The 26,432-nt window shown below is 38.2% G+C and overlaps 1 protein-coding gene across 2 annotated transcripts in view; it reads right to left on the minus strand.

Annotated features, from left to right (window-relative positions):
* The window catches only part of KHDRBS2 (KH RNA binding domain containing, signal transduction associated 2), a 315,240-nt gene that overhangs the window by 143,126 nt on the left and 145,682 nt on the right, over nt 1–26,432 (minus strand). For both annotated transcript variants that reach the window (XM_058835324.1, XM_058835325.1), the window contains exon 4: nt 9,171–9,317. In XM_058835324.1, the coding sequence (XP_058691307.1) occupies nt 9,171–9,317 (147 nt within the window). The remainder of the gene's footprint in view (nt 1–9,170; nt 9,318–26,432) is intronic.

Consider the following 26,432-nt stretch of genomic DNA (forward strand, 5'->3'; position numbering starts at 1 on the left):
TGATAGTCAATGACCAATCTTTCCTTCTCAACTTGATCTTTCAATTTATTTTTTCTTTTAAAAATCTCATGTCAGTGAAGTTTTGTCATGTTATTCCTTGCCATTAGGAGACTTAAAACCTTTCAAAACATCAGGAATATATACAAATATATACCTTTTACTTACTAAACCCTCATGTTTGCATATGCTGAATGTATACAGGCAACTCTTACTGTCTTGGGGAAGTACATTCTGCAGATGAATGTATTTTTATCCTTCATGCATATTATTTATAACAAGTTTATGCCATATGGCTTGGCACACAGCAAATGAGACATCCATTTTCAAACATCCCCATCCATGGAGATTCTCATCAGCCAGAAAAGAAGTTGTCTAATGCTAAAACAGAGCACCTTGTTCATTAGTAATCCTCTCTTGGTTACAGGAGTAAGAATATTAAAAATAGTTGGACTTTTATTATAATTTCCTGTTTTCTGAGGGGACGAATTTATTGAGTGATTAAAAAATCTGATCTGCTCATTGTATTTATAAATGTTATTAAAAATTTTGAATGGTGAAGTGATAGTATTTCAATTAAATTGTTCAAAGCAATAAAATCTAAAGGTTATTGGGAGAATTGCTGAAAGGTCTCATTATACTCTATTACTAGAAATAAAACCAGCAGAAAAAAAATGAGCGATGATAAATGCAAAGTAATGCTATGAAAATAATTAAACTGAAGTATTGATAAGCATCAAAATACTAAAAGTAAATAGCTCTTAATTAATTGTTATTAATCAAGAAAGATGCCCTGGATTTTTTACAAATGCCATTAAAAAACCACTAAATCAGTGCAAGCAGGACAAAGGGTAAATAGCAGGAGAAAAAGCACTGACACTGAACCACAAAACAACAGAAGATCCATTCCATTACTGGACTTCTTCTTGACTACCAAGATGAGCTTCTCTGTGCCATTCTGGCCATGCCAGCCCAACAGAAAAATGAAAGAGGTAAGCTAAGGAAGAGAGAGAAAGATAGTCAGAAGTACGTAGTGGAAAACCACAGCTATCTCTGCTTCTGTGCAATAAAACTTGGGGGCTAGAAAAGAAACAAATCCAGAACAATGTAAGAGTGAAGACAGGTGTGAAATTATCCTCTGCTTTTAACCATGCATGAAGATGAAAGCATTTACTAATTCTTAAGAAACTGCTTTAAAATGAACAAGAGGAAGTGGAATTTAGGGGTTTTATTTTTGTTTTTACACTCAGTGCATAACTGAACTGTCAAACTCATTGCAATCTTAAGTTTTTCTGAGGCCAAAAGCATAACTAAGGATCAAAAAAATGCCTTTGATGAACTCAGGGCAGAGAAGTAAAAGCTACCACAGGATGTCAGGCAGGATGGTCTTGGATGCAGCCTTGAAAAGACTGAATTTTTGACTGCTGGCAGCTGAAAGAGCAAAACTGAGGTAAGATTACTCTGCATTTTTGCTTTTTCTTTCACACTTTCCTAAGTGATCATAACTCAGCATCCTCAGAACTGACTACACTGTCTTTTGCTACATTTAAAAAATTATGTTTACCAATACCACCAAAACCTTTTCTCTTTGTTTACAAAAATAGATAAGGAAAATCTAAACAACCCCCCACACAGTGTATGCTCTGCAGTATGGTTTTCAACATGAATGAAACATTCATGCACAACACAATTTTTTTTATTTATTTAAGTGTACTTTCACAATGAATTAAGCTTTGAAAATCCCATTGTCACTTTGCTGATACTTGAGAAACATAGAGATAAATAACCTGCAAGTTAAAGTAACCTAGTTAAGCCAATAACCAATTCCTTGAAAGAGTCAAAGTAAGTAATTCTTATCTCCTTGCTTTCAGTCTTATTTTTAAAATGAGATATCATCCTTTTCCTTCCTCATATGATGTCTGGGGGAGGCGCGGGGAATGCAAATACATGTGATAGGAACACTTAACAACATCTTGAACATTTTTTTTATCATGATTACAAAGTAATTTCTTGCGTGAAAAGCAATTATTTTAAATATAGTTTCTATACCTAATTTTATACAGAACCACATGGAAGTTTACTTTCAAACTCTTCACTGGCTCAAGTAAACTATCTTTATTGTTGAGTTGATTGACCAAATTTGTACTCACACACAGAGCTTTAAATGAAATGCCACGTGTGCAGGAGGGTCTGCTGGTGTTGCTAAGATGAACGGTCTAATGTGCAATACCAAAGCAAATTTCTTGCTACATATTACAGACCAGCAATTAAGAAACCAGAAGCAATACTGTGAGATTCAAAATCTTCTGCATGAATTTTATAACCTGCACTGAAATAATTTCTTCTCATCTGCCACTGGTGAAAAACCTGCCCTAGGAAAAGAAAGTAGAAAGACAAGCCTAAAACTGCTGATGAATATAGACTCACCAAGACAGCTGTAAATATTTCTTTCAACTACAGCCACATCTCAATAGCATGCTCAGCTTAATGGTCAGTGTGAAATCCCTGCTCAGGTTCATGTCTCTAGCTGATCTGAAAGGGCTGACAGCTGATCTGACAGTAAGGCTATGCCTCTTATAACTGATTCCTTTGTGTGTCAGAAAGAGATCACCAAGGAATAGCTTTCACAGACTGGGTAAGTCTTGGAATATCTAAAGAGGTCTTAATCCACTCATAGTGGGAGTATCAACCCTTAAACCACACAAGATGTAGCAAAGTACTTATATTGCTTTGAAGCATCTGGGAACTAAGCCTAGGAAAAAGATATTGTTGGTCTGGCATGCCAACACATGACCCACTCTCCATAACACAAATATGAAGACATTTGAGGAATCATGTGCTCTTTGTATTCCGATCTATTTTATAGCTTTACAGCAGAAAGAACCAGTAATCTACACTGTATATTAATAACAATATAAAAAAATTCAGTTGAAAAATAATGGAGCTTTATTTTCAATTGAAAAATTGAAACATTTTTAGTGTACATCTCCACCCCTAAATATTCACTTTGAAGAGAAGATTCAGGATTATTTTCATCAAGCTTAAAGTAAGTGGTTTAAACAATACAAGTGCTGCTCAATCAGCTAGTACTCATTATTAGGAAAAATTTCAGCATCTATGAAAATTCAAGAACCACAGACCACACGTTATGATAACTCTCCTAAGTACACTGATGTTCGAATGTACTCATAATAATTTGTTAAGCAATGTTTAGGAAAAAAAAGCTGTGAAGGGCTAAAGTGCTGACATTTTAGGCCTTGACAGAATCTCTGAATTTTATTTCCTTGATTATCAAAACTTGTGTGTGAAATTGCCAGAGATGTTGCACACTGGGAAAAAACAGAACCCAGCACAGGTAAAACAGCTGCTAAAAGTTTTCCTTAGCACAGTTTTAAAATAATTACTGTACTAATTATTTATTACTGCAAGTATTTTTGCAGAATGTGCAAGTGTAAATTATTTACTTTGACAGGCATAAAAGATGAATTTTAGAGATGCAGCTGTGCTGCTCCTTAGCATCATATGGAGCAAAATATTTTGCCTATTGAGGCTCTTTGAAAGAGGAAAAAAACTGGCATCCCCCCACCCACACTATAGCTTATTTAGAAACAAACATAAGATTACAAAACCATAGAGTATGAAATGGTATGTAAATAGAGATTTCATATTGTACTGTAGCACAGAAGAAATTCAGATGGCTAATAAAAAATGTGCAAAACAAACGTCATGTACCTAGAATTGACAGAGTTGTTACAGTGTGCTGTATGAACACAGATTATCTGTAACTTTGGTCTGTAATAGATAGGAGTTCCCACATATACCACAAATGAATGTTTGAGGTTAAAGAATTCCTTTTGCAATATTAGAATGACCTTCAAGCAACTAAACCCTACTTTAAGCTGTTTTAATTGTTCCCACAGAAACAAGCTGGCCTCAAAGTTTGTTTTCGATTTCCCATAGGTCTCAATTTTTTCATAAATAGTTCCAGTAAAAATAACTTCTAGTGTGAAATTTGTAAATTTTTATTTTACTGAAAGGCTCTTCCTCCTTAGTGCTTTTTCATCTTTAATTAGCTGGATCAGTGAGAACAGATAATATTCTTAAATGATTGGTAAGAAAATTCTTTTAATCAATGGTATAGAGCAAAGTGAAATAAAAGAATTGAAGTTAAAAAGTCAGTAAGATATTTAGGCACTTACAAGGAAGTCTGGAAGACATTGTATTCTGAATTAAAAACAACATAAAACTCTGCATTTACTTGTTGCCTCACCACAGTGATTTCTAATAACAGAATCTGATCTGATCTGATCTGATCTGATCTGATCTGATCTGATCAACACCCCCAGAAAACTGTACAAGCAGATGAACCCCTGTCATTGCCCATCAACTGGACTGCGCTACATGAGCATGTGTTTATTCCCAGCCCTTGAATAGTGCCAATATGCCTCAGTTTAAAGCAGACACAAGTGGCTAGGATAATGTATGCAAATATATTGGACAGCAGCTTTTAAAGTGGTAATTGGTTCAATATCTGATCATCTGACCACACAGTTGTAAACAATGTTTTTAAAGTGGTCATGTCACCACAGCTGCAATCTGCCCTCTACATAATAGCTCCCTATTACAGAGCACTCATACGTAAAATGAATGATCAGTATCTGCTTCCCTCATTCTCCCAAGGGATGCTAACCATGTCAAATAAAAATGCTTTGCTTAAAGGGATAAAAATGTGAATCAGAAAAAGATTTTGCATGTGTTAGAAAGCACAGAACTCCTAAAGACATACAGCTCCTTACTACACGGAAATTAAGAGCTTGTTTGGAAAATATATTTGTATGCTTGGATAGAAATCAAAATTCTATACTGCTATTTAACAAGAGTGATGTAGAATTTCATTGGTCATTAATAGTGAAAAAATTTGACTGTATTTAACCTTAAAATATCAGCAGTGAACCTTAAAAAATCAGCAGATTTTAAAGCCTGAAAAGCTTCTAGGCTCTGCTCCCCTGTCTCTCCCCCTAGTTTGTTTACCCTGCATCCCATTCTGAGGCACTGAGATGTAACATGAGCCTTAGCTTTGTCACACAGACCCAGGTCCCTGGCAGTTTGGGATCACAAGTACTTGGCTGCCAGACACCTATGGATTTTAACAAATCTGTGTTGGCCACAAAGGTGTATCTGCAAAACACATCCTCCTCCTAGGCATCCCTACTTCTTGTATTTCCAATAGTGTTAGCTTCAATTCCAAACGTGATTGCTAATGTAAAACTTTGACTTGGGGAGCACATTCTTGTTTTCATTTTTATTGAGTTGACAGAAAAATAATGGAGCAGGCAGCTGTGTTTCAAGACTGAGATTAATCCTATTTACTTAATCATGGGTCTTTTGATCTGTCATATTTCAATTATATGCAAATTTTCATACTAAGTAAACATCAACCCAAAATGGAGTAGAGTATTTAGCTAGTAATTGGATCTGACACCCCACAAAGCCTTAATTTTGCATAAAACCCACTGAAGAACTAGCAAAGTCAGTTACAGAACAAATCTTATCAACCAGTTAGCAATGTCCTGCTGGCAGCACCCAACACACCTCAAGCCATTTGCAAAACGGGAGCTGCAGACAGCAAAGGAAGCAGCTTGGCTTTGGAAACGTGTCAGTGGGATTCACACACTGAAACGCCTGCTGGAAGAAGCCCAGCGTACCAACCTGAGACTGAGCTGCAGCTTTGAAATGTGGAAACTTGTGGGACAGACTCTGATTTCTAACTCTGGGATGGACGCAAAATCTTCACTAGTAAAAATATGGATACCTATTATTGAGTAAGGCTGAAGGTGAAAATGAAGTAATCATATTTAAATCTAAAGTAGTTGTTCATGAAAACTTTGCTTCAGTTAAAAAATATTCAGCTTGCTTTTTTTTTTTCTCAGTCCTGTTCTACATTTATCTGCTTTTCTCTTAGTATGTTTTCTTGGCATTTATCTTAAAATTCAGTCTCATCAGAACTTCTGAACAAGGTATAAAAACATTCTATTTCACTGACATGATCAGTATAATTTCTGAGGGCAATATTTCATGTAATATTCAAATCACAAAATTCATAAACAATGTGAAAACTCATTTGAATAGTTTATTACATCCTTGATTTGGTATAAATAAAACTGTTATAGTCTACTGTTTTATCCTTGTCATGCAATCCCAATATTCACTGCTGCAATAAATTAAGTCTTATAAACACCAAAACATTGTAAAACAAATTCAAGAGATGCTGCAAATAGGGAAAAAAAGGAAATTATCTAGTGCAATCTTTCTGAGTGCAAAACCCTTGAAAAATGTTGCAACCAGTCAGTTAATAATTGCTTTGTAAATCTGAAATGAAGCAGAGGGGATAAAACTAACAAACAAGTCATAAAGTACAATTGTTACTTGTTTGGAGTGATTATGATTCCCTGGAAGGAAGAGTGGCACAAAAAGGCTGGTTAATGTTCAAGGATCACCTCTGCCAAGCTCAGGAATGAGCATCTCAATGAAGAGGAAGTCAGGCTAAAATGACAGGAGGCTTATATGGATAAACAAGTAGCTCCTGGACAAACCTAAAAAGGAAGCCAACAGAGGGTAGAACAGGTAGCCTGGGAGGAATACAGAAATTGTCCAAGCAGCCAGGGATCGTGTTAGGAAAGCTAAAGCCTGGATAGGATTAAAATTGACCAGGGCAACAGGAAAAGTACATCAGTGATAAAGGGAAGACTAGGGAAAATGTGGGTTCTCCCCAGAGCAAAACGGGAGACCTTGCTGCCAAGGACATGGAGAAGGCTGAGGTAATCAACAACTTCTTTGCCTTGGTCTTCACGGACAAGTGCTCCAGCCACACTGCCCAGGTCAAGAAGGCAAAGATGAGAACTGGGGGAATGAAGAATTGCCAGCTATAGGACAGCATCAGACTCAGAAACATCTAAAAAATATGGAATCATATTTTTTATTACCAATAAAAATTACCAATCATATTTGAGAAGTCATGTCAGTCCACTGAGGCTCCCACTGACCGGAAAAGTAACCCCCACTTTCAAAAAGAGAAATAAGACACAGGGAACTACAGCTCTTTCAGCCTTACCTCAGGTCAGAAAGACCATGGAAACAAATCCTCCTGGAAGCTTTGCAAAGACACATGTAAAATGAAGAGGTGAATGGTGACAGCTAACTCGGCTTCACTAACTGCAAATCATGCCTGACAAATTTGGTGGCCTTCTCTGACAGGGTCTATTACTGCCACTGCCAACCATGTTCAAAATGTCATAACAAAGAACCTGTTTTAATATTTTCTCCAGTGTAGCTATTATACTTGTGCTGGAAAAGACGTATAATCCTTAGAAATAAATAATATGTCACACAAAATATATGCTTGCACAGATGCTGAATATTATAACAAATTTTAATATTACTCCCAAAACACACTGGTGTCTCTCCCTTATTCACCCAGGCTGAACAGAACACGTGGTGGATGTTAAAAATCCAGGTGCCACCATCATTGCATCATGCTAGAATGCAGGAGCTCTCTTCCAGAATGAAAAGGACATAAGAAGGTAACTTTCAACAGGAATCTCTTACAGAAACAGAGTTTTGGAAAGTCATGAACAACTGGACATAATGACAAAGATTGGCAAATTTTGAAATTGGCCCTGTTATTATTTTAAGCTATAACATGCCAGACTTTTCAAGAACATGTAACTTAATGATAAATTTTCTTCCAGTGTAATGGCTTGGCAGATCTTCACCATTAGCTTGCAGCCAAAATGTCATTCCACACCATGCTGCCAGCATTACAATATTCACCTAATTTGTCCCTTGTATTTTACACTCAACATAAAGTCAGAAATCATGAAAAAGTAAATGCTTTCTTGTCTCACAGTTATTTCAAAGAATTTTAAATGGTATTTTATTACCAGTGTTCCCAAACTGGAAGCATAAGGAAATCAGAAGGAAGAATCAGAAAGACAGATTTAACTTGTTTAAAATGTAGCTCATTTCTGGGAACTTCATGCCACAAACTTCTTTACTGAAAAGCAATATCCAGCTATTTATTTTTAACAATCTTAAGTTACTTTGTGTTCTTAAAAAAAAGTTTATTTGCTCTTAAAAATTTAACATTTAAATAGTGTATTTAAACATTTTACTTGTAAAGATTCACCTTTTCCCACATCAAAAAGCCCACAACAAAAAAGGTGTTGAAATTCTGCCATGCAAGTATTCATATGCCTCACCTGAGCATTTCATATCTTGACTTCCTATTACTCATAAAAGAGGCACTCTTTGAATCCTTCCATTATTATCAAGAGACATGAACAGACACTTCATTTTTCCCATCAAAAATAGAAACAAGTTCTCATCATATTCTTTTTAAGGGATATGAGTTCTGAACATTTTAAGAGCACTAAGAACTCTCAGGACAGACCTCAGAAAAGAACTCATGTAATTCTAGTACTACTTCACTTAATATTTAGTACACATATGCTTCAATTCTAAGACAAATTTAAGTATGAAAATAGAGTGGAATGAATTTATAAATGTGGAAAAAATAATTTTCAGAGAATTTGAAGAAAATCAATAAACATGAAGATAAATATTCCAGAAAATTATATATCTAGTATAAATCAAATCGAGAAATTGACAACTTTACAAATTCACAACTTTAAAGTACGTTCCTGCCCTCTCCTAGCTGATGGAAGATTGCTAAACTGTGGTCTGATTCATAAGCTGAACAGAAATGTCTTAGGAATGTTTTGTTCATGCTGTTTGCTCCACAAGAAATTAATTAACTTCATTAGCATCATATTTAGGTAAATTGTTACATGTATTAAAATGTTTTTACAGACTTAAATATTCAAAAAACTTGAAAGTGTACTCTCATACTAATGTCTGCAATCAGAAAACAAAAGTCATCTACCAGTTCCTCCAGAAAGAAGGAAAGCAAAAAAACAATGACAGACAGAAATAATAAAACACCTAGAAAATATATCAGAGCATCAACACTTAATGGCCTGTTTGGCATCTCCCTGGGACAAAAGAATGAAAGATGAAAGTTCAAGAGAACAGAGTGAAGGGTTTTTTTCCTTAGTCTAAAGGAACAAACTCGATGGAATGAAACCTGTCATAGAAGAATGTTTCAAGTGACTTACTGGAACCAGGAATTTTTTTATTTCTTCCAAGGCATGACTCATACGAGAATACGCTTCCCCAGGTGGAGCAAACACTTCAATTAATACATGGAGCTCATCACTCAAGTGCGCATATTTGGCTTCTCCGCTTTTCCTTAGTTCTTCCTCCTATGAAGAAAGGGTGGATTTCATTTTTAGAACTGGAAATCTACTAATTTTGCAGTGATTTAGCATTCACAGATAACATGACAGAAGGACATACTATGAGCAGACTTTTAAATCCTTTGAGAAATAAAAGTCTGGTTCAAGCCACTTAAAGATTTAAAAATCAGTTTTGAGTGTTTGAATGATAAAACCAGCATAATGATCATCTAAAGAAGATTTTAATCAACACACTGAAAAAATGCTAAATACTCCAGAAGGAAGTACTGACATTTAAATACATAATGGAAAAGCTGCATTCATCTGTCTGAATCTTAGCTCTTTGCAAAAAAAACCCCACAAAAAACCCCATAAAATAGAGATGCATTTAACCATTTCAGAACACTATTGTTTAGTAAACTCTTTAGGTTCTTCAACAAATATCTGCGGCCAGATATTTATTGAAGATATATACAACAAATATATACAGATATATACAACAAATGTCTGTAGCTTGTGACATTTTAGTATCACCACAAGAAAAAATATGCCCTAGGACTTTTAGTTTAGACACAGAATCACAGGATAGTTTGGGTGTGAAGTGACCTAAAGAATATCTAGTTCCAGTGCCCCTGCCACGAACAGAGACACCTTCCACTAAATCAGTTTGCTCAGGGCCCCATCCAACCTGGCCTTAAGCACTCCCAGGGATGGGGCATCCACAACTTCTCTGGTCAAACTGTTCCAGTGTCTCACCACACTCCTAGTGAGGTAACTTTTCCTAACGTTTAACCTAAAACCTACTCTCATTCAGTTTAAAGCCACTACCCCTTGTCCCCTCACCATGCACCTTCTCACAAAGTGAAAAGTGCTCTGGCTTTCTTGCCTCTTTCTGTACTTGAAAGGTGCCATAAATTTACTGTGAGCCTTCTCTTTTTCAGGCTGAGCAACCCAAATTCTCTTCATAGCAGAAGGGCTCCAGCACTGATCATCTTCATGGCCCTCCTCTAGACTTGCTCTGACAGATCCATGTGCTCCTTATGCCAAGGGCCCCTGAGAAGCTCTCTGTACTCAGTGATGTCTGAGCTTCCGCCCCAGTCCCAATTCAGGGAAATGCAATGCAGTGTTCACCAGCTCAGATGCTGAATCACCTCACCTAGATATAGCACAACCATCTTTGGGTCCCAATTTTCTAGCTATAAAATAAGTGTAATAATCCTACTTCATGTTAGAGTAATGTTCTGAAATGTCAATCCACTTTCTTACACATAGCTTTGAGATGGGCAAATGTAAATTGCAAAATACATTTGTAGTAGTTACTGCTCCATAAAAATCAAAGACATAGAATAGTGATCATGTAAATGGCACTGGCTATGACAACATAATGAAAAATCTATGCCATTACTACACAAGATAGCCATAAGTAATGCTAAAGCAATGATGAGTTGAACTCTCAGTCTTCAAAAATATTTTGAAAAATGTAATTTAAAAGAAAATATGTATATACAGAAAACATTATCACAGAAGAAGTAAACTAATTTGCTTGAAAATGGTGAAAAAGTTCTAGCTTCTTAGTATATACTTAAATATAGTTTATTAACATTTAGCTAAGATATAGAAACTGTAAAAACAGAACTACAATTCTTACTGCTTTAGCTTATTTAATTCTGCATTAACTTCACTTATTTTAGCCTTGACCAGTTTACACCAATGCTTGATATCAAAAACATCTGCAAGATGCTATGCTCCTAAAAATAAGTATTCAGTTCTTTTTATCTGTTAGAAGATCCAGCCTCAAGGATTGTTGATTTTCCAGATAATACAAAGGCTACATCCTGTAGCTGCAGAGCATGAGAACTGTTATTTTATTTCTAAAATAAAATACTTGCAATAACTGAGTTCCCATTAGAAGACAGAGAGCCTTTCTGGAGTCCAGCCTTGATTTAGTTTCATAGGAGAGGAGTCCAGTTAAAACCCTGTGAGCTCTGCTTGCTTTAAATAATGGGAATTGGGAATGATCAGGAGGCTCTCCTCTAAAATGTTTCTGAGTCAAACAAAAACACTAATGAATAACACCCCATGTAGGACTGCTAAGGGCTGAAATGGCTTATGAGACTTTCTAGCACCTGGTACATTAAGGTAAAGTAAGTGGGATCATCACGAATCTATTTTTTATGGTGTTCTTTACAAGACTATCTGGGTGCTAATGGCCTTGCAAGGCCCTAGTGGCCTCTAACACACCAGTGCAATTACTTGTGCACTCTGGCAGTTTCTTATATAAATTTGCCTTAATCGCCTCTAAGGTTCAGGTATTCCTCAGCTGCTGTCTGTAGCTTGTGACAGATTCTCATAGCTTTTTATGTTCTACAATTGCCTACATCATGTCCAGCAGTTTTCTAGACCCTGTTCAGCTTTCACAGCCTTAGTCAGTGTCCATCCAGCAGCCAAGTGGTTCTCTCACAGCACAAGCACAGAAATAGTATCTGCCTAAGCTTACTTATATAGATATGGAATGAATCACAGTGGAAGGTGATGCGCATCGAAAGCCTGATGGATTCACTGAATCAAAATGCAGTTAAGTTTCAGGCACGGGATCTTAGGGTAGAAAACTAAAAACCTGGGACCTGATTAGTTCTGCTTTATAAAAGGAAAGGAATAGATTCCTTGGGCTTCTGGATTAGAGCAATTGCTCTTAGTTCTGACTTTTAGATTCATAGTATGGTTCTTGCTTAGCTCACAGTGACAATGTTTTACTTCAGTGTGGGTTGAGCATGGCAGAGAAAACACAAGAGACAACTGCCCCTCATCCTGATCCTCTTTCACTCCATTCTGCATGTCTGTCCTAGATTAGGGCAAATTTGGGAGAAAAACTCCAAATGGGTGTTTCCTCAGGGAAGGAAAAAAACCTCAAATGACCCCTCCCCCCTCAACTGGTCTGGGAAAAGAAAAAAAAAAAATTCCTTGGAGAGAAGTGGAAAAACTGCTTATTTAACAGAAAATTGAATAATATTAAATAATAAAACCTCTCGCTGTTTGATGGGATGGCAAATCCAGGAAGAAAAGTCCTTTTCATGTGGTGTAGCTCTGCTCGCTCAGGTTCTTATCAGTCCCTCTGGCGCTGGAAAGTGCCGAGGCCCAGGCCCCGGTGGGCCACAGGCGTGAGCTCCTGGGGTTTGGCTGGGTGTTCAGTCCAGAGCAGGCTTGCACAGATCCAGGAAAAAAGGGAAAAAACAAAGGTCCAGGGAACTGCTCTGCCTCAGCTAGCTAAAACTAACCAAAAACCAGAGAGAAGCTCTGTCCCGCTGTCTGTCCGTGCTGCAGACACCACAGTCCAGGAGCGAGATGTGTGGGAGTGATGTTTTTCTTTAACACAAACTGCGGCTTCTTCTTCCCCCTCTCTTGCTCTCAGAGCCAGTCTTAAAGGTGCAGAACTTAATATATAACATAAACCAGACGATTGGGGATACCAGTATCATAAAGTCACCCCAGGACAATGTCAATTCCCTTCACTTCTCAAGAGTGACCAAACTCAGCTCCCCTCATACAATGTGCTTCAGATTTCCTTTATTCCCTTCATTCTCTCTTCTTCCTCTCATTCTTAGAGTATCTGTCACACAGTGCTTATGTCCATCCACCCTCAACATGATGCATGGCTCTATAATCCACTCTCTCATAGGGTAACAGTTATTTTGAAACATCTACTGTGTTTTAGAATTTTGAGTTGACTAAAAAGAGAAAATTACTTATAAAACTATAGCAGAAATATTAGGAGTACCAACCTCTGCAAAAGTGAAGCATGTGAGTGACAGGAACACAAAGGCCAAGAAAAATGATGAGTTATCTCTGGATGTGAAAGGAGTCTTAACATTTTAAAAGGATGTGTGTCGACAGAGGACTGCTTTTTTTTTCAGGAAGCCTGGCTAAAATGCTTGAATAGAAATACTGGAATAAAGTTGAAAGAAATGGAGTTTGCACAGAAAGCAAAGTTACACAGTCTAGATTGGTGAATCAAAAGTGTCCTCATAACACTGAAATAACAGGATAACAAAGAATAATAGAAAAGAAACTTTCAGTAGGAAATGTGTAGATCTTTGAGATAAATTTCATCAATACAATACAAAGAACTTCTTATAATGAAACAAATACAGCTATGAAAAGAAACAATGGGTGTCTTAGGAACAATATGAGAATTGCAATGGATTTTATATCTTGCAAGAATTTACAAAGAAAAGCATAGTGCAGAGACTAGACAAAGATGATAATGACAGGGCTGCTGCTACGCAGGCATTATTCATAAGATCAATTCAGCAATGCTACAGAAGAAAATTAATGAGCATGCAGTTTGACAAATGCAAACCTATTAATTTTTAATCTGCACATGAATGAGAAAAAATCAAAATGTTGTCTGCCACACTGGCTGTAGCAAAAGTAATCGTGAACTAATTTCTTGGGGGAACTGGGTTTGGAGTTAAAAATCTTTCAGGTCCAAGGTCCCATCAGTGGCGAAACAAAGAACAAAACAAAACAAAACCAAAACCAAACAAACCAAACAAACAAACAAAACAAAACAAAACAAAACAAAAAGGAGAAACAATGTGATAATGGATGAGGCACTGGAAAACGATTCAGCAGAGTACAGAATGAAGCTAAAAAGACCTTAAAGACTTTAGCTGTTCTTTGACTCTTGTTTTTAAACTAGATATTCTCACTCCAGGAAGAAGAATAAAGAAGATGGAGGTGGTGAGTACATGAAGAGAGCTCACATAGCAGTGCAAAGAGAGTGGGTGTACAACACCTGCAGTCAACTACAGAGACCCCATTATGAAATGCAGGCACTAGAAAGAACATCGCCTACAACAGAGAAAATTACTGCAGATACAGGTGACAACAATTATTTTTCTATACTTGATTCATCATTAAAATTTTCATTGTTAACTCAGTGAAATGGAGCAGAGAATTGTGTACATTCAGTAGTGTCTTGGGGAAACAGGTCCTTCAGTGTTTTATTTCCTGATGTTTTTCATAATGAAATGAAATGCAACAAAATCTTAATGGCTAGGAGGTACTAAACCATAGCTACATAATCTTGTTGTTTAGAGGGGTGAAAAGGAAAAAAAAGACTAATTAGCAGAAGAATGTGATAAGACAACCACTATTGATAGAACCCTAACATCTGACTTGAAGGTTAAATGAAGAAAAAATAGAAATTCTTTGGAGAAAAAAAATTTCCCTGCCAGAAAACTAAGAGCAGTGATAGAGTTCACAGACGTACAAATGTTTCTACATTTGTACAAATCTAGGCAGAAGCTAAAACAGCACAGATAAGAACCACCTGGGCATAAGACAATTGCTCCTTGAATTAACCAAGCCAAAGATGTTCAGTGAATACAATCAATGAATTGCAAGTTTGAAAAGCTTATGTAGGAAATCAAAGATCCTCAAGAAATGCACGATTAACTTACCTAAAGATGCTTCATAGGATTATTTTAATCTTAAAACTTATGATCATAACTAGGGATCTCTGCAATCCAGATGTCTTCAGATTCAGGAAGACTTTGCCTTAATTAATGAGAGTAGAAAATGTCATGCTTTTATTTATGAGAGGCTAATTAGCAATTTGTTGCAACCAAGTTACAATATAGTTTGCTTGAACTCCAAACAAGATGTTACAGTTTTACTATGGGTGAAAACATATCTTAAAAGGAGTCTTTTTTTTTTTTTTTTTTCCCCGTTTAGTATAAGGTTTATTAGAAGTGTAGTTCCATACTAATGATTGCAGTTCAAATTCCATGCAGGCAAAATGGCACATAAACTAACTTTCTAGTGTCTGACTCTTTCCCTGGTTTTATGCACACCCTTCCACTACCCTGGGGGTCCTACAATTAATGGCTTCAGTGTGGAGAGGACAACACTGATGTGAGTTGCAGTACTGTTGATGTGAGCTGCAGTACTTCGAAGCAATATATTGCATTGGGTTTGCATGGCCAGGTTTTGGTAGTAGCTGGGGGTACAGGGCTGGCTTCCGTGAGAAGCTGCCAGAAGTTTCCTCGGAGTCTGGCAGAGCCAGTCTCAGAAGGCCCCAAGACGTGGCTGGCCAAGGTGCAAACACTCCTGTGGCAACATGTTTAAGGAGAAGAAAGAAAAAGTTGTGTTTCAGATGTAATTATGGCCAGAGAAGAGCAGAGAGAGAACATGTGAGAGGAACAGCTCTGCAGGCACCAAGGTCAGTTCAGAGGGAGGGCCAGGAGGTGCTCCAGGTGCCAGAGCTGAGATTCCCCTGCAGCCCCTGGTGCAGCCCATGGTGAGGCAGCTGTGCCCCTGCAGCCCATGGAGGGACACAGGGATGGAGATCCACTTGCAGCCCTTGGAGGAGCCCCACACTGGAGCAGGTGATGCCTGAGAGCAGGCTGTGACCCCATGAGAGGGGTCTGTGCTGGAGCAGGCTCCTGGCAGGGACCTGTGGAGAGAGCAGCCCATGCTGGAGCAGGTTTCCTGGCAGGACTTGTTTCTCTGTGGGGTACCCATGGTGGAGCAGGCTGTCCTTGAAGGACTGAATCCCACATGAGCCACATTGCACCATTAAGCATAGAACTGCTGCCTGTGGGATTGACTGGTGTTGGAAAAATCCATGGAGGACTGTCTCCTGTGGAACAGACCCCACACTGGATCGGGGAAAGGAATCCTCCTCTGGACCAGTGGCAGAAATAACCTGTGGTGAGCTGAGCTGACTGTAACCCCCATTCCCTGTCTCCCTGCACCACTGGGCGAGAGGAGGTAGGGCTGGGAAGGAGGGAGTAGTGGTAGAAAGGTCGTTTTAAGATCTTATTTTGCTTCTCATTACCCTGCTCTGATTTTGTTAGTAACAATTAATATCTCCAATTCTAGCCTCTTTTGCCCTTCATAGTATTTGGTGTGATCTCTTTCTGTCCTTACCTCAGCCCATTAATCCTTTGTTATATTTTCTCTCCCCTCTGCAATTGTGGAGAGGAGAGATAGAGAGGCTTTGGTAGGTACCTGGCATCCAGACAAAGTCAATCCACTACAGACACATAAAACAGACAGCTGTAATTTTTTCCTCCTCTCTCCTGGAAAGACTGGGGGTTATTTTTAGGATGGCAAACATGCTATATACACTGTTTAGCAACTCCATTTCCCATCCAAATTCACTAGATACGGTTTTACACCTGCTGTATGTGTTCTTTGCTCTCTTTGTAACTCATGAAGTGATTTTACTCAGATCCCAATGTTGTGTCCCTTTAATGACCTGCAGCTGACCTTGATGCCCAGTCCCCACTCACTGTCCTGGAGCCTTCCTTATCATCCCATGCCTTTGCTTTCAATGCCTCCACTTCCATCCCAACCCCGTACTCCTCTGTGCAGCACTTTTATTCCAGGGCCATTCTAGCACCCTCCACACAGAACAATGATTTATTATTGCTACCGTTAATTACAGATATAGTACAAACCCAGGCAAAAAGTAAAGCAGTGAAGGTAAAAATCACTCAACCATTAGACAAGGGCTGCTGGAAGTCAGCAAGCTCAAAGGGAGCTTGGGACAGACCCTGAGCAGTCCAGAGAAAGTCTGGCAGGTCCCAGCCCTTTGCTACTGTTTCAGAACAAAGCCTGCAACCTGCAACAGGTGATGGCAACACCACATTTACTGGGACACAGGGCTACCAGTGTCAGTGGAAACACAACAAAAGGGACTAACTGCCTCTGACGACCAGTTCTGAAAAGCACTCTTGGGATACAGAGATTTTTTTTCAGCTACATGTGTGTAATTTTAAACCTAAATATATAGCTGGATGAGGCCTTCTGCTTTCAATGCACTTCTTAGTTCCACCAATGCTAGATTATACATCTTCCTGTCTCAGGGTATAAACAATTGTTTGGGGTCTGCAAAAGTGTAAACTGTGATGGCTACAGCTATTGCTGAGGATGAGTCTCTGCACAAAAGGATCAAAACTAATGAGCACAGACTGTAGTCCCAAACTTTACCACCCCTTATAAAAGGGCTCCTTACTATGATACAGGGTTTTGCTCAACTACACCCAGGCTGCTGACAGACAATGCCAAATCACCACATTCAAAAGGATAAATACAGTTATTTAGTGATTTGAAAAAATGAAGAGCAGAGGGATATAATAAAAGCTGATGGCATTGTAAGAGCTTTAAAAGCTTACTGTGTCACAAATAAAGCAACAAGCCTTTGGCAGAAGAGAAACATCATTTGAAGAAAGCAGATATAACTTCATTTACACTGGCTGGAGGAAAACATACCTTCTTTTCCTCTGCTGTCATGTTCACTTTCCAGAAATAATTTTAATACTTTTTTTTTTGAGTTACCTTAAAGTGATACAAATGTTATAGACACTAATGTTTTGTTACAATAAGCTAGCTGATGACAAATTATCAGCCATCTTTAAAAGGTTTACTGCATTTATGCTAAGAATTCCATAAACTGATAATAATTTTCAACTATTCTTATTAATCAGTAAACATTCATTTTTATATCAGTTATAGATATAGTGTTCGCAAAAGCTTTGCTTAATAAAAACCAGTATTGGTTATTTAAAATGTACAAACAGGAAAATTTAAATTAAGTATCTGTATCACCTTTTTGTTCCTTCTCTGTCATTTGGTTTTATTATGATTATATTAGTCCTACAAGAACACATTTTTTTCTCCAAAGAATAAATATCACTTGTATCACAAGATTTCCAAGGGATATTCTGTTTTTAAGAATAGAGTTTTGCAGTTCTCCAGGCTCTGAATGAATTATTTTGCTACACACTATTGAACGGAAATAAAAGTAAATTCCAATTGTAGTCAAGGGCTTTAAAGACTGGTTTTGGTCACCTGAAGGAAATAGAAAGAATATTTCTACCATGGAGAAAATTCTGGCAGGAAATATCCATATCTGAGCTATTTTATGTATAAGAAGAAGAAAACACTTGCATTTTGAAACAATCCATCAGAAGAGGTCTAACGCGTACACTTAACTTTGACTATAAAGAAGCCTGAAGCTTGTCTTTGGCAATCAATTTATTTATATTTAAACCAAACTTAATTATGAAGGCTCCAAGTTCACACTTGAAAGTAAATACTTGCTTAACCACTCACTTGATGAAGGATGCTTCCTCTATACAGGCCTAGAGAACAGATCCACTGATGCATGTAGGTATTACTTCCAAGCCTAATTGCTATTTTAGGTGCCTACATGAAGAGACCTCCAAGGCTTTCCCAATCTGTGTAACCTAGTCATTTAACTTACAGCTGCAAAAAAATCTCACACACTCAGAATTAAGGCATGATTTTGATCCTAAACACCAAATTTTGGCCATCTAATTTCCTGTTCAACGGCTTTCCATCCCTGAAATCTACAGATATCAGAATTGTCCACAGTAATACTCCTCAGGCAGAAGTGTCTGGGTAGCAGCACCACATGACAGTGAAGGAAATTTGATAATTCTTTCAGGCTTAAGTTTCCCTGGGATTCATGAAGTACCAACGGACTAAGTAAGACAGATGCTCCCAATACACTCCTACTGAATGCAAAAGCAGTGCTGCTGCCCTTTTCCTTAATGAGGTAGCAGTTGGAGAGCTCATCAAGTTACACATTATGGAAGACAGGAAATAGGTGTTCATTTTAGAGAAGTTGCTAGATGAATCCCACAAGAACCATTTGGGAACATGTTCTGTTAAACTATTCATAAGTGATCCAGAAAATGAGTTGAACAGTAATAAAAATCCTCCAGTGATAAAGACCACCTCTTTCTGTGTGCACAGACTCTAGATAATGTTATTTCAGGAGAAAGATCTTGAAGGCATTACATTCAGATCTGAAGAAAGATTTTGCTCAGCGTTCAATATCAATTACTATGGTATTTTCTACTAGGCAATTTTTAAGAAGACAAGATAAATGAAACTTCAAAACCTCTACTAGACCATTTTGGTGCCCCAATTTAAAAACATCTAGAAACAAAACAGATAAAGAAGTAAAGAATTATTATGAATGTGGAAATATTTTCATATGCAATGCTAAATATCAAAGTCTTGGCAATCGATGTTCCTGCAGTTCAGGATGTCCTTAAACAATGAATTCTTGGAAAGCTTTTTAGTTTTCACTAGTTCTTCTAATGCTCTTACCCAAACTTTCCTACCTGCAGCTTTCGGGAGTTTCAGACTGAGCGCTTTCTTAAATTTTCCTCTCTTATTTGGAACTGTGAACCCATGAGCGTGAGGCATAATGTGTTGCATACATAGAAAAAAACCCTAAGATGTAGATCTATTATGTTTTTATTGTATGACAGTTGGAGTTGCTTGCTGATGTATCTTTTATCACCTATTACATAGATGTGTATGCTTAAGGCGGTGATGTGTCAAGTATGGATCCCACTTCTGATGTTAAAGTTCCTGTTACTAATAAGCATTCAAATAAGCTCAAAATAGTATTACAGGCGCTTCATCTAGAAAGCAAGGCAACACTTCAGCCACTCTGATTGCTCATTATAATCAGAGCTGAAAGAGTGCAGAGGAGAGCGATTTACAGCCACTTTCAGCTGCAAATTCAGGAATCATGCCTGCTGCAAGATGTGTGGAGAACTGCCAGCTGCCTTCACCTCCTCACCTCCTGCGGTGGCAGCCGCCTCCACTCCTTCCACACATCGGGACTTTTTGAAGGATAATGTTGCTATGATGAACCCTTTCAAATCCAACTGGGAGGCTCCTGTTTAAGGTTTAAAAGCTCAAACTGATGATCCCCTTTGACTCCTCATTGCTTTTTCTAACAAGTCTCCACCGTTGTAGGATTCCATGTTAATGTTTTGCACCCTGAAACTCAATGGAACCTGTGATACAAGAAATGTACTTCCCTGAACAGTGGATATAAGGCAAGTGACTTCTCCCTGATTACCATATTGGTCCAGGCAGGGTAACAGGGATGGTTTGGCTTCCAGCAGTTTAAAGACCTGTCTGATAAACTGTATTATAAAGTTCATTTTCCTGGCTGATTGTCAATAATGATTTCCTTAAGGCTGCCCCTTGATTAACCACAACATTGCAAACAAAAGCAGTAAATGGATTTGAGTATCCTACCACAAATTTAGAAGAGACCACTATTTTCTTGTATCCCCTTGATTCTCATGCAGTGATGTGGAAACCACATCAGTGGAGGGAAGCCACAATGGCAGAGACAAACTGAACTCTGGGGAGTGGAAGAGGGAAAGGAAGGTCATAAATAATTGGCAAACACTGTTTTCCTAATGGCATTACACAGATGAAAATGTTTCAATACCTGAGCTGACTTAAAAAATACATTATCTTCTGAAAAAGTATTTCAAATTAAAAATAAATCAAATAACTGAAAAATCAACCAGTGTGTCACTCTTCTTCACAAACATATCCTTTTCTTGAGCCAGAATTTTAATGTCTTCCAAATGACGCACTCCCTCTCCCACGTGACAGTCACACATGATTTTGCAAGTTTAACTTTCTCTTTTCTTGTAGAATTAGGTTTTACATAATGATAAAGAGCCCAAACACACTTTTCAATGGAAAAATTACTTGTTCCTCTGCTATCTAGGAAATCTAATTATTCACAGTACAGTCATTTAGACAAACAAATATTAATGAGATTGCAAGTTCTTGGATGATTTCTCACGAAGGTGTCAGAAATAGCTGACAGATTAATATGTTATAGCAACATTACATATATCATAAAGTCATAGAATGAATCATAGAATGGTTTGGGTTGGAAGGGACTTTAAAGATCATCTAGTTCCAGCCACCCTGCCATGGTAGGGCAGGGATACCTTATATTAGACCAGGTTGATCAGAGCTCCATCAAGTCTGGCCTTGAACACTTTAAGGGATGGGGCATCCACAACTTCTTGGGGCAACCTGTTCCAGTGCCTCACCACCCTTGCAGTAAAGAATTTTCTCCTAATATCAAATCTAAACCTACTATCAGTTTGAATCCATTCCCCCTTACCTTGTCACTACATGCTCTTATTAAAAGTCCCTCTCCATCTTTCTTGTAGGCTTCCTGCAGGTACTGGAAGGCCACAATTACATGAACTCTAAACTTATTTTCCAAGCTGAACAATACCAATTCTCTCAGCTTTTCTTCACAGGAGAGGTGCTTCATCCCTCTAAACAACTCAGTGCCCCTGCCCCTGGACTTGATCTAACAGGTCCATGTCCTACCTGTGCTGGGGAACTATCATGATTCCATGTCTGATAGATTTACTGACTGCAAATAAAATAGCTTACAAATAGATTCTCGGTCATCTCAGCTGTGACGGGGATTTGCTCTGCAAAGACCAAGAACACATTTTCTAATTTTCTCATAATGGAAATCTGTAAGGATATTAGTCCATTATAAGCCATAAATGAATCTGAGTAAAATACATGATTTTTTAATGACTAGTGATTATAGCTATTCTAATGGAGATTTATTGAAGACTCATTTTCATGGAATGTGCAGAGTACTCAGACCATGTACAATTTCAGTAGCAGCAGCTCCTTTGCAGTACAGTCTGGACCTGACCTGAACTTTGTATCATGAGAGAGTACTTTAAAAGCTATCACTTGTAAAGGAAAAGTAAAGGAAGTTAAAATGAGTTCTGTCAAGTTTGTTTATCTTGAGATAACTTGACTGGGGTGATGATGGTAGCTTTTGGCTGGGGTAATTTAGTCTGTGACTCTATGGAAACTTTAATGTTCTTCACTGAAAATTTTTAGAATAAATTGTTTACCTAAGAACAGATACGTCCTCACTGGAAGGCAGGCTGACTCCTCTGCAATGTACATGTAAATCCTAGAATCACAAAGAAAGTAACCTGAAGGATGGCAAGGGCTTTCTTCCAGGAAGTCCAATGTTCAGAATTTCACGCTGTTCTTCCTAGTGCCCCAAAGAAAACACCAGATATGCACTCATGTCAGAGGAGCTCACCCCAGGCTGAAGATGTCACTGGCCATATCAAGATGTCAGTGACTAAGTGCAGTCAGGGTATTCCCCTAAAAGCTCACAGTACACTGCTCCAGATGCTCTACCCCAAACTCCCCATCTCCCTTGAGGACTTGCATGGAAACCAGAATGGACTATGGCCAAAACCCCAAACATACATAAAATAATTTTAGAATTCAGTTTAAAACAGATAATTGTACTCCAGAAAAGGTTAAGTACCTGCAGTTTTCAGAGTCAGCTAATTTTACTGCACTAAAAATTAATATTCATTTTGCACTTAAGTTTTATCATCCAGATCATCCTTGCAATTTAAAGCATTCCTCCAACCTCCTTTATGTGCTCAGATTTAAGCAAGAAGAAACAACCTTGTGTGCAGGCTTTGAGTGTTGCAAAATTTTTATTACATGGTAGCCATATCTCAGGTAATCAAAAAATATGCAGATTAAATCAATCATTATAGTCAATTCTGCCTAATGTCACCATCAGTTTATCCCAAAATTTCCTTCTATTAGAAGCTTTTTCCCAGGAAATATTGTAACCTGCCTCTGGCTGAAAATGAAGCATTTTATTTGTTTTTCAGTTCTTTACTGCTTTTACACCTGTGGTCTCCCTTGCTGCTCATTTTCAATACCAGTACAAATGAACATAAAATAAAATTGAACAATAACCCTGTTTATGGCAGACTTTCTCCACAGATTCAAGACAAAAGATGAGGATATTTTTATCACTGTATGAACATCCTCAAATGCTATTACTGATATTAAATGCTGAAAAAAAATGCATTTCTTCTTCTTTCTTTCTCCTAAATTGGAGAAAGGGAAAAATGAAAAATATTTCCTAAATAAGGGATACGTGTACCACAGAAACTCAGCAAAGCTTCAGCTCCTAACAGACTTAGCTCATTGTGCTACTTTTCCATCTAAATGTTAGGGGTTTTGAGTCAAAGTGTGCGAAGACCAAATTACTCAGGTTCTTAAAAGACATCATAATCTCCCTCCCAAGGCTGTGTTCAACCCTGGGTCATTGCTGACTAGCTGGATCTGAGACAAAGGTCCCAGTTTAAAAATATAGGACAAATGAACAATTATTTGTATCCCATGAGTGGGGTTCATTTCCCTTGACTTAGGCATGCAGAAGTTAGATTTTTATGCCTAAACTAATCACATGGAGCTCTCAAAGGAAACAAATAGGGTGACTCATCTGAAACTGAGGTGGTGTTCAAGATGATTTTGGAATTAAGGTGAATGAATCAGTTTATGGATGGAAGCATCTTTTTTGACCTGTCCAAATCATGTTAATAAAGAAGAAATCAAAATACAATTGGTAACTATGAAAATTGGGGGGGGGGGGGGAGGGGGGGGGGAACATGTAGCATTGGTTGGACTCTTTTATAAAAATTATCAGGATGAAAGAAAAAATGGAAAGCAATAGAACCATGTAAGACAAGTCTAAAGACTGTTGTCAGTAATTTAGAAACTGACTGAAGGATTACAGACATCATTTTAACTGCTCAGGAAAAGATAATATATCTAGCACGAATCTGAAACATTTGATTTGCTCTTCCAAACACATATTTAAGCATTACCTGTATTCACTGGGCATGCTGAATGAAAATTGCAGTATTTTACAACTGACCTACGTTACACTGCTGATGATATGAAGAGCAAAGAAAGAGGTTAAAACCCAAGCAATTAGGCAAGTGCAGGCTGAGATGTTACTATTACCAGCTCCATAGCTATTTTTTTTTTTTGTTTTTGCAGCACAAAGTGTAATACTTACTTCACTCAGAAACAGTGGTTGCAAAAGCAACACTGTCCAACAGATTCCGGTATGATTTAAGATTCTGGTATGATTTAAGAGAGATGATATACCTAATTATGAGAAACTCCATTTGTTCTATTTTCTTTTTTGTAAGTTACTGAGGGGTTTGACAGTGATGGAGTTCTCCAGCAGAAAAGCTACATGGTGCTCAGGCTCCAGGGGCTTGTGGGAACACTGCTGTACCACAGCAGCTGATTAATTAACCCTCTCTCAGCTGTCATTTACCAATTATATCCTTTCACAATCAGTAAATATGTCATGAAAGGACAGGTTCTGCTCCTCTGCAGTCTGAACAATGGCACTGGGGCAATCATGTTTTATTACTGCACTCCCCTAAGATGCATGGAGGAGCCTGGAGTAAGCATTTGAGATGTCTCTCTGGTTAAGCAGAGCATGACAAATTCCCATTAACAGCATTCCTTGACTTCTGGCCATGATGGGGATTACCACCCCTTGGCTCACTTGCCTCCAGCCTTCTGCTGTCCCTCCCATGTTTCTTGTGCCCTGTCCCAGGGTCTGCAATGCCTCCTCCAGCTCCAGACTGCACAAGTGTTTCCTTGGCACATCCCTCCCTCATACTCACAGAGACCTCCTCTCACCGGGCACTTATATGTAAAATGGCTAATAAGGAAGGAAAGATGCTTGCCTGCTTTTTTTTTTTTTTTGTTCCCTTTCCCCAGTATCTCTCTGAATCCCTTCTGTCAAAGTGTGTTTTTAGTCTAGAAACATTCACTGGCAAAGAAATCCTTTTGTCATCCATTCCTTGCTGCTGCTGTTTTGGCAGACTGCATTCACCAGTGCCTGTCTCTGCCAGCACCTGGTGAGAGAGGTGTGAGGGCAACTGAGCACCTCTCCCTGGGGCACGGGGTCCCCAAGAGTCCACAAACCCTCTAATCCACTCACATGAGGGTTTTCTGTCCTTCTGCCACCGTCTCCTCAGACACAAGGGAGGGTGACAAATGAGACGAACCATCATTTTTGCCACAGAGACAGGAGATCTGATTCTTCTGTGTCTGTGGAAATGCAGATCAGCAACTATAGCATTCTGCTGTGCAGGCAGGAGAATGTTGCGGCCACTAAATGTAATCTACATGCAGCAATGACCCTGGACTATCCAAAAACCAGCTTCAGACTCATGGCAGAAGTCCAAAACCAGTTGGTTTTGTGCTTAGTTCTTGGTTCTTTGTGCTTAGGAATTGCTCTTCTTTCATTCTAACAGTGAGAATATATTTCACCAAGTTGCTAGCATCTTCTATCACATAGAATGGTAGAATCTCTGGACAATGAGTACACAGGAGAGGTTAACAAACAGAGGTCCACCAGCTTTCCTTTGCACAAAACACAGAAAAAGCTGAGGTCTTTTCAAATTATGCAGATATTGACAGGAATGCAGAAATGCAGTGGCTTTACCCATGAAGTTCAGAGTCCTTTACTCTAGATCAGCACATGCAGTTGAAATATTTGTAACTTTAAGGAGGTCCAGTGCGCTTTCTTCTTATCTAATTGAAGCCGTATTAACAATAACAGTAAGGAAATACTTTAGAGGCTAAGAATCTGTGATGATACCTACTTTCTGAAATTAATGTAAAGCCAGCAAATATTATTGCTACTGTTGTGTAATACTTTGCATGGTATTGCACAACATGTTTCTAGGAAAAAATGAAAGGCTGTGTTATAAACAGTCCCAGCAGGGTGGAAGGGAGGACAGGCTGCCTGCCAGACCCAGCCAGTCCAAAACTAGATCAACAGTTTGGGCTCCCTGAGATAGCCTGAGAGCCAAAGGAAGCCTTTGGAGTATGTGTTGATGTGATGGGCTGCTTTAAGTTTTATTTTACTCTGTGAACACAGGGGGATGCATTGTTATGAGGTGCCATGCATTAATCTTACCTCTCAAGGATTTTCTTTTGCTTTATAACACACCTCCTTGAAACACACTATTAAAAAACCTAAAAGTACAGGTTTGAGTATTTTTTGGTTTCAGGCCAGAGCACAAAGGGTCAGTGCACAAACAAAGTCCAAGATGAAATAAATCATCACATTTACCAGCACATGAGGCCTTTGACTGCTGACTAGTTTTGTAATCAACCCATACTGTACCTCTTGAGCCACCTGCTGTTTCTATCACTTTCTGAATCTAAGCACAGCATGCAGACATTTTAATTCAGACTTGGTCTTCTGCACTGAAAAAATCAAACCATTCTGATTTCACATTTGAAAATCTGCATCCTCTAAGTTTGCAATACCTTTGGTCAACATGATTGACAAATGGTTTAAGCAAATCAGTCTCTTTTAGTGTCTTTAGTACAGCTCATTACAGTGCTCATCTAAATAGATGGGCATTTTTTTCTCAC

This window comes from Poecile atricapillus, chromosome 3 (genome assembly GCF_030490865.1).
Source record: "Poecile atricapillus isolate bPoeAtr1 chromosome 3, bPoeAtr1.hap1, whole genome shotgun sequence".
NCBI lineage: Eukaryota > Metazoa > Chordata > Aves > Passeriformes > Paridae > Poecile > Poecile atricapillus.